This window comes from Fistularia commersonii, chromosome 2, assembly GCF_037954325.1.
Source record: "Fistularia commersonii isolate RoL2024-O1a breed Wild chromosome 2, RoL_Fcom_v1.0, whole genome shotgun sequence".
Taxonomy (NCBI): Eukaryota; Metazoa; Chordata; class Actinopteri; order Syngnathiformes; family Fistulariidae; genus Fistularia; species Fistularia commersonii.
This window is the reverse complement of record NC_141285.1, coordinates 1686833-1704260: the sequence shown is the minus strand read 5'-3', so window position 1 is coordinate 1704260 and position 17428 is coordinate 1686833. Positions and strand designations below refer to the sequence as shown.

Genomic DNA, 17428 nt, shown 5'->3' with positions numbered 1-17428 from the left:
CCTCCCCCAGGCGTCCTGGACATCCCGATGATCAGCTGGGTGGTGATGCTGGTGTCCAGGCTGCTGGACTACGTGGCCAGCATCGAGGACGAAGCCTCCGGCGGGAAGAAGCAGCTCGGAGGGAAAGAGAGGGAGAGATCTTTTACAGGTACGCCGCCGCTGCCGCCGCCGCCTGCAACAGAATGACCATGTTATGCTGGGCGCCGCTGGAATTTTATCTTTTTTTTTTTTAGATCTCGCAGGTTCACGGTTACAAAAATGCTTGACATGAATTAAAAATTCCATCCAAAGATCCCATACAGTATTTTATATATTAATCTAGCACGGGCTAAATAATGATAAACATCACAGTGTTGCTCACGACAAGATTTGGATTTGAATTTACCCCATTGGACACCATCAGTTGTTTTTCTGCTTAAATATGACTATATTTATTATTTAGTCATGGAAACAAAAAATAATAAACAGTGTTTTTTTTTCCCTCCTTAACTAGCCCCATAGGTTTGCAACAGGGATTTTAAAATATAATTATGTTATGTTTTTGCTTGAAAGTCTGGCACAACAATTTCCTTCGGGACAAATAAAGTTGTTCTTATCTTAGAACCACTCGCCGTGATATTTATCGATATTTAACATTTAAAGCTAGATTGTTGGTCGTATCTATACTGACTGAGACTGGAAGCCTCCCTTTTTTTGTCTAAAAAGCCTTTTTTGGTCACAGCTCTTTTTTTTTTTTTTTTCCCCCAAAGAAAAATAGCATGGCTCACACTCTGATCAACTGTTTAATCGCGAGTGCAGTGATAAGAGCGAGCCGCCTCTTCCCTCCTGCAGGCATTCAGTGGAGCTTCATCAACAACAGCCTTCAGTCGCAGAACGCCAGCAGGGCCGCCAAAGGCAGCAGCAGTCTAGACAGACTCTACTCCCGCAAGATCCGCAAGCAGCTTGTCCACCACAAGCAGGTAAAGCGGTCACCCTCCGACAACGGCTTGTTTGAAAAGACATAGAGGCGGGAGGAAAAATGAAACCCAAGCCAGCAGTGGCTCTGTCCACGGGAAGCGTTTTGGTGGGATGGCGCTCGCGCCACGTGCCCCTTTTCATCGGAGCCTTTTCTTTGCAGCAGTTGAACCTATTGAAAGCCAAACAGAAAGCTTTGGTGGAGCAGATCGAGAAGGAGAAGATCCAAAGCAACAAGGGCTCCTCCTACAAGCTGCTGGTGGAGCAGGCCAAGCTCAAGCAAGCCACATCCAAGGTCAGTCGCCCTGCTCGAATTACCAACGGTATTTTCTTTTTCCGTCTAGATGCCTTCATTCGTCGGCGATTTCACAAGGTATTTCACACTGTAGGCTAATATTGCTACGGCGTCTGAAACGAACACGCTAAGCGCGGTCTAGTTCTCATTTTTATGTTGTTACGCTTCGCTTTTTACCGAAACTGACCCGAGAGTCCCGGCGAGTGTTTAAAACCTCAAGCACACGTGTCGAACTCAAGGCCCGCGAGCCAAATGTGGCCCGCCAAGTCAACCTCTTCAAAAAAATATATAAGTCTTAAACACATGCATCGAGAATTAACGACATTTCCCACAGTTCACGCTCATCACGTGACCCACCAAGGGTCGGCATCCTGCCATTAGATCGCAGTGTATCCACATCAACAAGTGAAATTGTAAAAATACAAATGATCCCTAAATGTCCAGGAAGAGAAAAGTTCAAGAAAGATGAGAAAACATGTTTGTGCTTCAAGGAGAAAACAAACGGTATGTCTTTTGTGTTTTGAGGCGGCGTCGCTTGTCAAAGAGTACAATCTATGTTTGCGTTTTAACACCAAACACGGAGCTAAGCGTGCTAAAGTTAGCCTTCCGGAAAAACAACAAATCGTCCAAGAATTAAAAGCTAAACGACGATGGCAGAAGAATGTGTTCACCAAAAACACCGCAGCAGTGAAAGCTAGCTTTGTAGCGTCATTTTTTTTTTTTACATCTTTGTAAAAACATATGTAACATTTTGGATTTGAATGAGTAATGATGCAGTTATTTCACATGAAGGAGTACTTACATTGAGTTAGATTTATATTGTTACGTGATGATGCTGAAAACGAGTTTGACCATGACCACCATGTCAGTCATTGTAGCTCAGAGTCCACATGGAGGAAAATCTACTGTCAAATGGTCCAGATGGGTAAAGTCCTGGCATAATAACAATAGTTTCTTGAATTGAAAAAAAAAAAAACGTATCTCAAAGTGATCTCGCAGGACGGATTCGGCCCGTGAACAGTTTTAATTCCGCAGGCGGGACGTAAGTTTGACATCCCCGGTTCAGATAGCGAGGACGTCGCCGAGCGCGGCCGGTAACATCTGGTCTCCTCTTCCCCCCCCCTCAGCACTTTAAGGACCTGATCCGTCTGCGGCGGACGGCCGAGTGGCCGCGCTCCACCCTGGACACGGAGTCCACCACTGCCAAAGAAGCCCCCGAGGTGGAGCCGCTGCCCTTCACTCTCTCCCACGAGCGCTGCATCTCGGTGGTGCAGAAGCTGGCCCTCTTCCTGCTCTCCATGGACTTCACCTGCCACGCCGACCTGCTCCTCTTCGTCTGCAAGGTGACGTCGAGCAGTCGCGCGCCTACGTTTTGCGGCCTCAGCGATCGCCGCGTGTGTTTATAACCCGCCGCCCGCCGCCCCTTCAGGTCCTGGCCAGGATAGCCAACGCGACCCGACCCACGATCCACCTGTCGGAGGTGGTGTCGGAGCAGCAGCTGGAACGCCTGCTGCTGCTGCTGGTGGGCACGGACTTCAACCGGGGGGACATCTCCTGGGGCGGGGCCTGGGCGCAGTATTCCCTCACCTGCATGCTACAGGACATCCTCGCAGGTACGGTTCTTCTCCGGATCCGTCCTTTCCTGCAAACCCTTCGACCGAAAACGCTCAGGTCCCCCCTGACGTCGCCCGTCCCGATCCGTTTCCCCCAGGCGAGCTGCTGTCTCCGGGCTCCCTGGACGCCATGGACGACGTGGCGGCGGCCGAGGAGGCGGGGGCGTCGTCCTCCTCGGCGGCGGCGGCGGCGGCGGCCGACCCGGACGACCCCCTGCCCCAGCCGGCGCCCATCCCTCTGGTGGAGAGCATCGACGAGGCCCTGGTGCCCGATATCATGGCAGGTACTGCCGGGACCCCCTCCGTTTTCCAAAGTGCGTCCTCCACACACGCCTTTCACCGCTTTATCCGACCTCGTGTCACCTCGGTGTTGAATATACAGTATTTCTTGTGTTTGGACTTATTTCCGGATTATTGGCGCGCGAGTTCGGCCTCGTGAAACTGCCGTGCACGTCATAAAATCCGACGTACGCGGTTTGACGAGTCCGAATTCGAGCCTGACCCGAAGTAGACCCGGTCATGTGCTTTAGGATGTGACTTTGCTTGATGATGTTACCCGACGTTTGGCAAAATTAAAGCTGTTTTTATTATCCAAAGGTGCTCCACCTCTGTCATCTTTGGAAAAAGAAAAAGACATTGACTTTGACTTGCTTCAAGACCTGATGGATGTTGATATTGATCCTTTAGATATTGATTTGGAAAAAGATCCCCTCGCGGCCAAAGTGTTTAAGGTACGTGGGTTTTCCTCTTGGCGTTATCCTCGCCGCGCGCTCGCCGAGCCGACCGAGTTAAAAACCTTGGGATTCACATCGTAGCATTTAATAGAGTTTATGAATATAAATGGTGCGAATCGGCCGCCGCGTCAACATTTCAAAGCATCCTGCGGATCGAAACATCGACTTTCTAACCCGATCCGATTTCCCAATGTCAAATGTATCCACGCGACCGCGTCGACATCTCAAATACGTTTCAGCCGTTTCACCGAATAAGATCCGAATTGTTTCACGATAAACTTTTGAAATCGGCGCTCTGCAATCCAAGTAATTGATAATGCATTGATTACCGACCCGCGGTCCGAGCGGCGGGAATTTCCCGGTTAAAGAACCAGCTCAAAGTATTACAAATATTATCAAGTAGTTCAAACATTTGCATGCAGAGTTGTATTTGCTTTTTTTTTTTTCCCCCAGCAGAGGAAATAGATTCTGGAGTGGCTTGCGATTGGTCAACATTCGATCATATCCGCGCTCCTCCCATCGGGATTGCGTGTGTGATTTACGACAGGCCTGAGTCTTTTTAAAGGGGGAAAAAAAATAAATAACAGAAATAAAAACAAAAGCTGAAAGTGGGACTCACAGATCTCGTGCTTTTGCTTTTCCCCAGCCCATAAGCAGCACGTGGTATGAGTACTGGGGCACTGATTTTGGCACCTACGGGTACAATCCCTACATCGGGGGAGTGGGTATCCCCGTGTCCAAGCATCCCGTCGCCACGGAGAAGCCGGGCTCTCAGGGGCTTTCCATCTCCGTGTCGCAGGGTGAGTCGAGTGTTTTAAAACAAACCAAAAAAATAAAGGAAAGGTTTCCGAGCGCTCGTTTTGAGACGTCGACGTTTGTTTCCAGCGCTGGACGCCAGGCTGGAAGTGGGCCTGGAGCAGCAGGCCGAGCTGATGCTGAAAATGATGGCGACCCTCCAGGCCGACTCCATCCTGCAGGCGCTCACGTCCAGCTCCTCCACAGGTCAGCCTCGCCGCCGTTACATCCCATCCAACCGTCCCCTCGGGGATAACCGGCGTCCTAAGAAGTGTTTCCCGTGCGCACGTGTCTTAGTGAACCAGGCGACCAACGGGACGGACGACTCCCTCCTGAGGGCTCTCCACGGGGGAGGGTGTGTCCCCGGCAGCGGCGTCCTGGTCCAGCCCTCCTCCATCCCCATGCTGAGCGCCTGCTTCAACAAGCTCTTCTCCATGCTGCAGGTCCACCACGTGCAGGTCCGTCACGTTCGGCTCATCCACATTCAAAGCGCGCTTTCCGACGCGAACGGCGCTCCAGAGATCGCCTCTCGTGCAAGAAGTGCGATATTTGTATAAATCGTAGGGAAAATGTAATTAGACCCCAGACGAGAATCGTTTGACAGGAAATCGTTCGACGGATTTGTCTGCGCGGAGCTGCAGTTTTTTTTTTTTTTTTCTAGATTTGTTATGACTTCCAGCAGAAACAATTTGAGCAGGAAATGATATTATGAGAAGGCTTTTCATTTCTGATTACCGACAAAAAGTAATAAAAACGTATTGTGTTTAATGGCTTGGCGTTCTGTCACCTGAAACACGATCAAATCCCAACTTATTTCGGCTAATTGTCTCTGAAACTCAAGACGGAAAAACTCTTTCTCCTTTTCAAAAAACAGAGGACCACGATATATCTGCTTTACTTTATGTAAGCTAGAAATCACTTTGGTTCGCAAACTTTGAAAACTAGCGCTAAATTAGTTTAAAAAAAAAAAATCATTCCAATATTAGCACAATGAGCAAGAAAGCAGCGTCAAACTATTTGCCTAAAATCAAAGAGCCTGAAAGTAAGCAAGGAATTGAAAAGAAATTTCCTTGCAAAGAGCAAGTACGTTCTTCAAAAAGAGCCCAATCGTATTCCCAAAATCAGAAGATCTATCCTTATAGTTTCCCTAAATTCTTGCATTTTGAACGCAATGTTTGAGATTTTATCCCAAACGCGCGATGGTTCCCAGAGTTCCCGGACCGATTTCGTCATCTGGTAGTGACGGTAACCGTGTCTTTGCCCGTCAGCTGGAGTCCCTGCTGCAGCTGTGGATCACCCTGAGCCTGAACACGAGCACCAGCGGCAGCGAGGAGAGCGGCTCCGACATCTTTCTGTTCAACGCCAGCCGCGTCCCCACCATCCCGCTCAACCAAGGTTCGCTCACCCGCCAGCCTGCAGCAGCGGTTTTTGTTTTGCTAGCTCATTTTTCAACCTCCCCCTGTCTCTCCGTCATCCTAGCATCCATCAGCAGTTTCCTGACGGTGCTGGCGTGGTATCCCAACACCTCTCTCAGGACGTGGTGTCTCGTGCTGCACTCGCTCACCTTGATGACCAACATGCCGGCCTACGGTGAGAGAGTCCCGCCGCCGTTTTAGCCTTTCGAACGCACCCTCGTCGTAAAATGACACGTCGGCCCGGTGCATCGGACGCGTTAGCCGGCCTGTGGAAACCCAGCCAAGGAACGACTGGAAAATGGCCTCAAGAACCAGGAGATATCAGATGCGCGACTTTGTGCAATACTTTTATTTCGATGACTATTTTATTTGTGTTCAATATAAATGCTATGGGTTAGATCCCTGTTGTAAATAGTGTTTTAACAGTTGGTCACCTGCACGCTTGCAATACTTGAATTTCCCCACCGTGGGATCAATAATGCCGTGTTTTATCTCATTTTAAAATTTGAAATAAATGACTGAAAAGGCAAATGGACTTACAAAATCAAAATAAACGAGTATTTAATTTATGGTAAAAAAATGAATAAAAAGATGAGTTAAAAAAATAAATAATCAAGAAAATCTGTGATCTTAAAAAAAACCCAACTTAATTCTATGTATTGTCATGATAATGATTTCTCAATGGAATAACAAGATCAAAATAAACGAGTATTTTATTTATGAAAAAAAACAAAAAGATGTGTAAAAAAAAAGTTAATCAAGAAAATCTGTGATCTTAAAAAAAACAACAAATCTTAATTCTATGTATAGTCATGATCATGATTTCTCAGTGGAATTACAAGATCAAAATAAACGAGTATTTGATTTATGAAAAATAAAAGAAAAATATGTGTTAAAAAAAAACAAGAAAATCTGTGATCTTAAAAAAAAAAAAAAAATTAAGAAAATCTGTTATCTTCAAAAAAAAAAAAAATCTTAATTCTATGTATTGTCATGATAATGATTTCTCAATGGAATTACAAGATCAAAATAAACAAGTATTGGATTTATGAAAAATAAATAAATAAAAAGATGTATACAAAAAAAAATTAATCAAGACAATCTGTCATCTTAAAAAAAAAAAAAAAAAAAAACTTAATTCTGATGTATAGTCACGATCATGATATTTCAGTAAATCAACAAATACGATAATCTCCCTGTGACATTTCCATGATTTTTACAAGCTCCGTGTGTGTGTGTGTGTGTGTGTGTGTGAACTCGCAGCTTCCAGTAATGGGCTGGGCTCCCCGGAGAGCACAGCGCAGCAGATGGTGTCGGACTCCAACCTGGTTCACGTGCTGGTGCGCTTCCTGTCGGGCAGCAGCACCAACGGGACCAGCCAGCACAGCTCCCAAGTGGGACCCACGGCCACGCAGGCCATGCACGAGTTCCTCGGCCGCCTGCAGGTGCACCTGTCCTCCACCTGTCCCCAGATGTTCAGCGAGTTCCTGCTCAAACTCATGCACATCCTGTCCACCGAGAGGTGCGTCGCAAAGAGCCCGTGGCGTTAGAAATCGGGAAACCGGCGAGAAATCTTAACGTCGGTGCTTTCGACCTTCCAGGGGTCCCTTCCAGACGGGCCAGGGCCCCCTGGACGCTCAGGTGAAGCTGCTGGAGTTCACCCTGGAGCAGAACTTCGAGGTGGTGTCGGTGGCCACCATCTCCGCCGTCATCGAGTCCATCACCTTCCTGGTCCATCACTACATCACCTGCTCGGACAAGGTGGTCTCCCGCAGCGGCTCGGACAGCTCGGTCGGCGCCCGCGCCTGCTTCGGGGGCCTGTTCGCCAACATCATCCGGCCCGGCGACGCCAAGGCCGTCTGCGGGGAAACCACGCGGGACCAGCTGATGTTCGACCTCCTGAAGCTGGTCAACGTGCTGGTGCAGCTGCCCCTGTCGGGCGACCGCGAGTTCAGCGGCCGGCTGCCGCCGGCGGGCAGCGGCGCGGCGGACAGCAGCGTGTCGGACGAGGAGAAGGTCTGCGGCAGCAAGGAGAGCGTCGCCGGGGGGTCGGCGTCCAGCCAGGGTCCCCCCGCCGGCGTGGCCGACCTGGTGCTGGCCAACCAGCAGATCATGAGCCAGATCCTGTCGGCGCTGGGCCAGTGCAACAGCAGCGCCATGGCGATGATCATCGGTGAGTGGAGCTCCACGCCGTTCCTTTCCACCCCGGCGAAAACGCTTCTCGCCGCCGGTTGACGGCCTTTATCCCGCAGGAGCCAGCGGCCTCCACCTCACCAAGCACGAGAACTTCCACGGCGGCCTGGACGCCATCTCCGTCGGCGACGGCCTCTTCACGATACTCACCACCCTCAGCAAGAGGGCCACCTCGGTCCAGGTCATGCTGCAGCCCATCCTCACTTACATGGCGTGCGGCTACATGGGCAGACAGGTAGACGCCGCGGCCCGGGCTCACTCAATACCAGAACAGCCGCCGCATCCGGTCGTTAAATTGCAGGAGTTATTCGTCACGTTACAGGGGTCTCTCTCCACCTGCCAGCTGTCGGAGCCTCTGCTGTGGTTCATCCTGCGCGTGCTGGACACCAGCGAAGCTCTCAAGGCCTTCCACGACATGGGTGAGCGCAGAGAACGTGTTTCATTCAGGAAAACGTCATGGAATCAAGGCAAATTTTAATTTGATCCCTCGCGTCTATCCACGTGAATCCCGATTGTTTGATTTTTTTTTTTCCCGGATTTTCTCGTCCGAAATGTGAGAACCGGGAAAAATCTGATGGTTTAGAAGCGACAAATCCACCTGGGTTCACGCATTGTCCTCCAACCAGGCGGCGTCCAGTTGATCTGCAACAACATGGTGACCAGCACCCGGGCCATCGTGAACACGGCGCGGAGCATGGTCTCCACCATCATGAAGTTCCTGGACTCCGGTCCCGGCAAGGCGGCCGACGGCAACCTGAAAGCACGGGTCATGACCTCGGAGCCGGACAACGCGGAGGGGCTCCATAACTTTGCACCTTTAGGTACGGCTACCTGTGGAATCCACACACACACACACACACACACACCCCCATCACACTCGGCTTACGCGATAAATCGTCGTTTCGTCCGCCCGCCCGCAGGCACCATCACTTCCAGCAGCCCCACAGCTCAGCCCGCCGAGGTCCTCCTGCAGGCCACGCCCCCGCACCGCCGGGCGCGCTCCGCCGCCTGGTCCTACATCTTCCTCCCCGAGGAGGCCTGGTGCGACCTCACCATCCACCTGCCCGCCGCCGTGCTGCTGAAAGAGCTGCACATCCAGCCGCACCTCGCTTCTCTGGCCAGTCAGTAGAAAGCCGGCCGCGCCGACTCGCCCCGGACGGTCCGTCCGTTCCCTGACCGATGCCTTGTCCCTCTCGCCACGCAGCCTGCCCGTCCTCCGTCTCCGTGGAGATCAGCGCCGACGGCGTCAACATGCTGCCCCTCTCCACGCCGGTCATCACCTGCGGCCTCACCTACATCAAGATCCAGCTGGTGAAGGCGGAGGTGGCGTCGGCCGTGTGCCTGAGGCTGCACCGCCCGCGGGACGCCAGCACCCTGGGGTTGTCTCAGATCAAGCTGCTGGGTCTCACCGCCTTCGGCAACACCTCCTCCGCCACCGTCAACAACCCCTTCCTGCCCTCCGAGGACCAGGTCTCCAAAACCAGGTGCCAGATTAAGAATCCGCACACGACATTTTAGGAAAAATTGAACTCCGTCGATACATTTCATTTGAAAACAGTTATTCAGTCGCGGCGTCGGGCGAGAGGAGTTGATTAAAAACAACCGGAATTACGTATCAAAAGAAAAAAATCCCATTAAATAATCACGCTCAGTCGCCGTCCGATGTTTATTTTGCCTTTTTTTTTTTTCCCACAGCATCGGGTGGCTGCGTCTCCTCCACCACTGTCTGACGCACGTCAGCGACCTGGAGGCCATGATGGCCAGCGCCGCCGCGCCCACCGCCAACCTGCTGCAGACCTGCGCCGCGCTGCTCATGTCGCCGTACTGCGGCATGCACTCGCCCAACATCGAGGCGGTGCTCGTCAAGATCGGCCTGCAGTCGACCCGCATCGGGCTCAAACTCATCGACATCCTCCTGAGGAACTGCGCCGCCTCGGGCACCGACCCCGCCAGTGAGCCCAGTCCCAGAGTTTAACTTTTGAATTCCTTCGGAATCGGAAACGATTCGCCGAGCGCTTTTTACGTAGGAGGAATGACGATCGTAATAATAACGCTGAGTCGGGAGGAAAGATAAGATAAGATGGTGCGGACGAGAGCGGAGGGGTAGAATACACTTTTATCATTCGATTCAAAAACACACACACTGAAGAGTGTCGGTCCATCTCGCCACAAGAAATGTGAAATTTGCACCACGGCCAGTCCGGGGCCATATTTCGTTCGAGTGATAGAAATCTCTTCCAGGAGAAACTATTTGAAAACAAGATAGGACATGAGAAGCATGCGTGTTTTCTTTTTAACTAGCGTCCGTGCACAGGGACATTTTAACAACTTTACACTTAATTTCTGCCGGTTGTAGTCGAACATTCTCGAGGTCAGTGGTTCTTAACCTTGTCGGAGGTACTGAACCCCACCTGTTTTACATGCGCATTCACCGAACCCTTCTTTATTGGATGGAGGATCGGTTCGTCGATGGGTGCAAAGAACAGGCGGAGTAGCCTTTTCATGGAATCTGGCTCCCTTCACCTTGAATTCAGCAAACGCTATGTTCTTGTAGCTCCCATCTCCATGCAGCTGAAGGAAGCCTTCCCTTAGTTTTGCCGGTGCCGGACTAGAATTGCTCATCTTGTCGTTCCAAATCACGCAGTGAGGACATCGATTCCAATCACGTTCCGTCATACATGCGAATCCGTATTGTACGTGTTCGTCCGACCGCTTTCTTTTTTCGCCCGACATAATTAGTATGAAGGGATTAAAATATCAAGAAAGAAATCACATGACGTACCGTCACGACAGTCACAAGTTACTACAACTGAGCGCGCCAAAATCCCTGCAGCACGGATAGACCAAGCTATGTAGCGTGATCACCTGCAGCCGGTGATGTCATCACCAATGTGTGTCTTGACCTCCGCCGAACCCCCGAGACTGACTCACCGAACCCCTGGGGTTCGATCGAACCCGGGTTAAGAACCGCTGCTCTAGGTCCTGTATTGGATCCCAATACTTAATCAATACGTTTACATTCTGTGTATATAGAATCATTTTTACATCACTTTAAGGGGATCCGGAATTCCATTCCTGCTGCGCAACGGCAACACAGTTTTCGCGCTAAGTGGGAACTCACATAGAAGTGGGAGGCTGAATGAAGGGCAAAATAATTTCCCCCAAAAAACCAAAAGACAGTGAATGTAGCACCGTTCAGTAACCGGCGAATGTAAACAAAGCCGTCTTCTGTGTGTAGTTACATTTGTTCCCCTGCCAAATTTTGTGTCTGTGGCGCAAACGTAGAAGGCTTTCTTGATCAATTTTCCCGGCGACGTAGCAACGAAACGCAGGAAAGGTGGGACCGCCCGCGCACCCTTCCACGTAGGAAAGAACTCCGGAAAAACGACGCTTTGCGCTCGTGTCTCCGCAGATTTGAACAGCCCTCTGCTTTTCGGCCGGTTGAACGGCCTCTCGTCGGACTCCACCATCGACATCCTGTACCAGCTGGGCACGACGCAGGACGCCGGCACCAAAGACAGGTACCGGCTGGCCGGCCCGTCCTCGCCGCGCCGCCTTCGCCGGGGGGGGATTTTCCGTAACCTCCGCCCTCCTCCTCCCTCAGGATCCAGGCTCTCCTCCAGTGGGTCCACGACTCGTCGCGGGTGGCGGCCCACAAACTGGGTCCCGTCGGTTACCCGGCGTCTTCGTCGAGGGAGTACGGCCTGCTCATGCCCTCGCCGTCCCACCTGCACTGCGTGGCCGCCATCCTGTGGCACAGCTACGAGCTGCCCGTCGACTACGACCTGCCCGCGCTGCTCAACCGGGAACTCTTCGAGTCAGTCTTTTCGTCTTTGGCCTCGTTGTCAACGAGTAGTTTTAGAAGTGACTTTGCCTTGAGGATTGTCAAATTATAAATCACCGGCCCGAAATAACTTCACAATCCGCATTTATCCCGGGGTTTTGTTGCTTCCTCTTGAGGTCTCCGTTTGCACGATCCGCTTGGTCTTATTTAAAATCCGAATCACAATTTTTACGCGGCTCATTTGTCGAGGTGTTTTCCTCTGCGTTCAGATATTACTTTTTAAATCAATTAAATTTGAAAAAAAAAAAAAAATCAGTCGTTTACATCGTGTCCGAAAAAATACCTATGTAGTTTTCTCATTTTGGTATCTCAGAATAATATGGGCTAATGTCGTTTTTTTTTTTTTTTTTTTTTATCATTTGAAAGATTAGCCCAGCCTCCGTCCGCAGAAGGTGATCGAGTTTCCGCCGCCCGTCCCTCACTTCCTTTTTTTCGTTTTTTCCCCTCACATCGGAGGGCGGAGGCTTGCAGATCTCATTACCCTGCCTGCTTCTTGTGTGTCAAAAAAAAAAAAAAAAAAAAAAACGTTGCTTTGCGGTCACGTCGGGAAAACTAATTGAAAGAAATGCCTGCCAGTGAAAAGCAGATCCTGTTATTTTATGTTAATAAGTGCCCTTCAAATTGGGACATGAATATTTACAGTGGTTGCATTAAATTGTAGCTACAAGCAGCCTTCATAAGGAGCCCATGCAATATTTGTTATTTTTACGCAGCTTATTGTCTCAGCGTGGCAATTATTTGATTCACAAGCTTATCCAGGATTTTTTTATACACTCATTTTTTTTTTTTTTTTTAAGAGTTTATGATGGTTGTCAGGGTTAATGATGCTTTCGGGCTGTCAATGTCGAAGTGTCCTTTTTTTTTTTTTTAATGTTAATTCACACAGCAAAAGACTCAAGAGAGTCTCTAGAACCAAATTTAAAAGTCCCGTTATTCTTTTATTTTTCAGAACGGGCTGGAAAAGAAGAAATTCAGTAATTCTTCATGTATTAAACAAAAACAAGGATTCCAATCACTGCACGAATCTGCCTTTCACCGGCTTTTTAATAACCGGATTAAGATTTCTCCTCAAACCGAGGACAAGCTGGAGTTTATCGCGGAACGAGAGATTTTTTTTTTTTTTTTTTAATTTAAACCTGAGGAGATTTCTCACGTGACCTAGAAAATCCATGTCGCCTCGAAGGGATCCTTCTAGCGGACGCTCCTGTCAATAAAAACAATAAAACGGGCCACGCGTTATTGACGGAATGGATTTTCTCCCCCCGCAGGCTGCTGTACAACTGGTCCATGTCGCTGCCGTGCAACATCGTGCTGAAGAAGGCCGTGGACAGCCTGCTGTGCTCCATGTGCCACATCCATCCCAGCTACTTCTCGCTGCTCATGTCCTGGATGGGCATCGTGTCGGCGCCGAGCACCTCCCACTCGCAGGCGCAGCAGTGCCGCCTCGCCATGACGGACGACGGCAAGAAGCAGCACGACGCCAACGCCGCCGCCCTCACCGACGACTCCAAGCACGCCAGGCCCCCCGTGAACCTGTCCGAGTCCCAGCTGACGACCCTGGCGGCCGCGTCGCAGTCGCCCGGAGCCATCGAGCAGCTGCTGGAGTCGGGCCTCCCCTCGCTGCTGGTCCGCAGCCTGGCCCAGTTCTGCGGCGGCCTCCTGGCCAGCGCCGACCTCCCTCTGCCCGCCGCCTTAACCGACCGCAGGCAACACCATCACCACTACCACCCGTGCGCCTCGTCCTCCCACGGCCGGCCGCCGCTCGCCGCCGAGCTGGCCGCCCCCGTGCTGCGCTTCCTCACCGAAGTCGGGAACAGCCACGCCATGAAGGACTGGCTGGGGGGGTCGGAGGTCAACCCGCTGTGGACCGCGCTGCTCTTCCTGCTGTGCCACTCCAGCGCCAGTGCCAACGCAGGCTGCCAGTCCTTGGGATCCGGCGCCGCCGCCGCCGGGCCGCCGCCGCCGCCCGTCCAGCCGCAGCCCTCGGGCTCCCGGTTCTCGCTGGCGTCGTCCACGCAGCCGGGAGGACTCACCACCCAGCAGAGGACGGCCCTGGAGAACGCCACCGTGGCCTTTTTCCTGCAGTGCATCTCCTGTCACCCCAACAACCAGCGGCTCATGGCGCAGGTTCCCCCTCGCATTTAACACTTCAAAAATAAATAACATAAATTACAGGGGGGAAAAATGTTTCCGGAAGCGGCGATCGGCTTCTGAGTGTCGTCTTCCCTCTTCAGGTCCTGTGCGAGCTCTTCCAGTCCGCCCCCCAGCGGGGAAACGTGCCCGTCTCCGGAAACATCTCGGGCTTCGTTCGAAGGCTCTTCCTGCAGCTGATGCTGGAGGACGAGAAAGTCACCGTCTTCCTGCAGTCTCCGTGTCCGGTGGGTAGCGCCGCTCCGCAACGCAAAGCTTTCACAAGGGTGTCGCCGTCACTCGCTCTCGCCGCGCTCCTTCCCCGGACCGAATTATACGTCGGATTATCGGACAATGGAGATCGAACTTCGGGGTCGTCATGACGCGTTGTTGCTGATAAAGCTCGACGTTATCGCATTTGGTGTGGTGGCGTGTTGCGACCACCAGGGCGCAGTGTGGCCGTGTGGTGTCGCACGACGATCCTCCCCAAGCCTGTTCATTTCACGCACCTTAGTAAGAAGTGTGTGTGTGTGCGTGTGTGTGTCTGGGGGACGAATATAGAGAAATAAGATTGAATTATACCCAGCCAGCAATTCTACTTCTGAGCCATCTCAGCGTCGTCACTGTGATGGGCCATTCTTTCTGTTTTGCCCTCGAGCTAGAAGTGTTTGTGTGTGTGTGTGTGTGTGTGTGTGTGTGTGTGTGTGTGTGTGTGTGTGTGTGTGTGTGTGTGTGTGTGCGGGGGATGTAATTAGCAAGGTCGTCTGGTAGGATCAGACAGCAGATTGCTTTTAAAACTTAATCCAGATGCTTTTCATACCTAGAGGACAGGCCCCGTTTGTTCTTTTCGCATCTTTTCAAACCGAACCCGACGAAATGTCGTTCTTCCTATATATCCTTTTTTTATTTCTACCTGTTAGGCGTGTGTGAGCTGTTGTCACGACTCCCACGGGGAGAAGATCACAATCCACGGAACTGGATTATCAATTAGTTCTCTAATCGTCCGGGGTCAGGTGAACGCAGCAGTTTTGTTCAGTCATCAGCTCCTCAAAACAAAAACAAGTAATTTTGCAGCGATAGACCTTTAACTGATGATCTGCAGAGTCTACTATTAATAGTCGTATAATTGTATAATAGTCATTTGAAATATGACTTTTCAAGTTAGGAAAGAAGAAATACGGTGCGTCCACTGTTGCTAATCCCGCAACATCTGCACACGTTCAAGAGCCCCGTGAGAAAACGTATCTCTTCTCAAAGCAAAACACGTTCGATCTGTGAAGTCGGTTGGATGGTTTTCTGACTTGTAACTCCTCAGCGGTTGATGCCGACCTGGAGAATCAACAGAATAATACGCAAAGTGACACGGAGCCTTCCAGAGACATTAATAGGCCGTCAATAAAATCCACTTTACTGGGTGTTGGTGAGCGTTCTTAGGCTGCTCTTCCAGCGGTATGTCCTGCTGGTCCAAGCTAATACAGGAGGTTCATAGCAATAACTCTTAAATGTCATGTTTACTCGTTGTTGACAGCTTGTCAGATGCTTTTGCTTTCATTTCTGCCTTTTTTTTTTTTACCCAGTGTTTTTTTTTTTACCGCGCCGAAATGACAAACCCTAAACTTGCGTATCTCAAAGCCCCACAACGTGGGGCTGCTTCTAAAATAACAAACTAAAAGGAAACAAATCAAAAGCGATGAACTTTTTCGCTTCGGATGTTCGCCGCACATTGATGCGCATTTTGCAAATAAACATTTTCTGCAATCTCTTAACGTCGACGCCTCGCTTCAGCCCAAGCTGATCTCGCTGTTGAGTTGTTTTAAGTTGCGGAAATCATGTTTTTAAATCCCCCTGCAGGTATAACACATGCTGTTTAGAAAATTGTATGAAGCGGAACCGACATTTTGACAGAACTGTCAAATGAAAACCAAGTTATTTTCAGAAACAAAAATGCACAGTGACGCACTCATCCAAACGGGGGACCCAAGACGGAGCCTTGTGGAACACCGGAGATCCTGAAGTGTTTGAAAAGTGCCTTTAGGAAGCCTTGATGCTTGAAACAGCGGCCCGTGGTTCACTCATATCGACAACTGATAAAATGACTACGCATCGAGTTGCGCTGCCAATTTTGTTTGCTTTACAGCTCCAATTCAACCAATTTGCTTCGGTCTTATTGCTTTCCTGCCGTCGGCGTGGCAGTAAATCTCCCGATAAAGCCCCCGCCCCGCCACCTGCAAGGCAACAAATATGGTTTTGCAATTTGCAGCTAGGCAGCCAGATAGCGAGTGAATTACTGGGCTAATATCTATCATGTGGCCATAAGAGGGACTCCCCTAGAATGGGGAAAGTCGCCCCGTACTCGCCTCTCGAGTTTGGGGAAAAACAAGACGACAAGCGAGATGTATTTCCGACTTGTTGCGATCCGGCCCTGCGATGTTATCACTCGGACGTGACGCGCATTTGACCGCGAAACCTTTCAGGAAGGCCTTTTCCACAGGACGCCGTGTCGTATTCGAGGCGAGACCCATGTGTACCTTCTCCTCTTCTTCATCCCAGCTGTATAAAGGACGCATCAACGCCACCAGCCACATGATCCAGCATCCCATGTACGGAGCGGGACACAAGTACCGGACACTCCACCTGCCCATCTCCACCACCCTGGCCGAGGTCCTGGACCGAGTATCAGGTAGGAAACCCGTGACCTTTTCCGCCCAAATCTATTGCGCCGCACCTTTTGCCATCGATCAGTCGCCGGTTTGGGAAAAAAATTGACGATGAAAATAGTTGCCAGTTGTAGCCCTGCCGCTAACACTGTGTTGAAGCGGCGTACCGTCCGGAAACCCTCGGCTTCTTCTTCCCTGACCGGGTTTCGATTATTTACCGAGTTGTCGCTTTCTCTCGAAACTTATTCAACCAGCGCAGAAATCATTGATGCATTTTTTTTTTTTTTCTCCCCCCCACTTTGTCTTTTTACCAGTTTGTCCAAACACCGACAGCAGTAGTAATTCATCACTCCAAAGATGAAGCAATATCGGCGCGGCGTTTATAGCATTTGAGTGTTAAATTTTTTATTTTCGTCCACGCTGACATGCCTCCAGACTCGATTATCCATCGAAGTGTTTCTTTTTTTTTTTTTTGTTTTTTACCAACGACACACCGGGTCTATAAGGTTAAAGAGACCTAAAGCCTTCCGCTGTATGCACAGTTTTGCAGCCGTTTTAAAATAATCAGCAGTTTGCGGTTGAATTGTCCGCTATAGCTTATAATATCCCCTTAACATCTGGCAAATGTTTTGCTGCCGGTTTACATCTGTAGGAGCTTTGAGTATTTGCAGTTAGTACTTGGGAGTGCAGGCTGTAGACGTGTGTTCACCCACAGCACTTTTCACAGCAAATTACTATCAAACACTGTTTGTGAAGCTTCACTACCGCCTTCATCAATATTGCGGCGCCCCGCAGCTG

The 17428-nt window shown here is 50.4% G+C and overlaps 1 protein-coding gene across 1 annotated transcript in view; it reads left to right on the top strand.

Moving 5' to 3' along the window:
• The window catches only part of birc6 (baculoviral IAP repeat containing 6), a 135256-nt gene that overhangs the window by 33859 nt on the left and 83969 nt on the right, over window positions 1–17428 (top strand). The window contains exons 32-56 of the mRNA XM_086164050.1: window positions 11–148; window positions 832–959; window positions 1118–1249; window positions 2377–2592; window positions 2679–2862; window positions 2961–3146; window positions 3460–3593; window positions 4243–4396; window positions 4482–4598; window positions 4689–4849; window positions 5660–5786; window positions 5871–5981; window positions 7070–7328; window positions 7408–7979; window positions 8059–8234; window positions 8322–8418; window positions 8626–8820; window positions 8920–9120; window positions 9204–9483; window positions 9695–9951; window positions 11412–11520; window positions 11604–11816; window positions 13112–13970; window positions 14078–14221; window positions 16524–16653. Coding sequence (XP_086020176.1) covers window positions 11–148; window positions 832–959; window positions 1118–1249; window positions 2377–2592; window positions 2679–2862; window positions 2961–3146; window positions 3460–3593; window positions 4243–4396; window positions 4482–4598; window positions 4689–4849; window positions 5660–5786; window positions 5871–5981; window positions 7070–7328; window positions 7408–7979; window positions 8059–8234; window positions 8322–8418; window positions 8626–8820; window positions 8920–9120; window positions 9204–9483; window positions 9695–9951; window positions 11412–11520; window positions 11604–11816; window positions 13112–13970; window positions 14078–14221; window positions 16524–16653 — 5280 coding nt within the window. The remainder of the gene's footprint in view (window positions 1–10; window positions 149–831; window positions 960–1117; window positions 1250–2376; window positions 2593–2678; window positions 2863–2960; window positions 3147–3459; window positions 3594–4242; window positions 4397–4481; window positions 4599–4688; window positions 4850–5659; window positions 5787–5870; window positions 5982–7069; window positions 7329–7407; window positions 7980–8058; window positions 8235–8321; window positions 8419–8625; window positions 8821–8919; window positions 9121–9203; window positions 9484–9694; window positions 9952–11411; window positions 11521–11603; window positions 11817–13111; window positions 13971–14077; window positions 14222–16523; window positions 16654–17428) is intronic.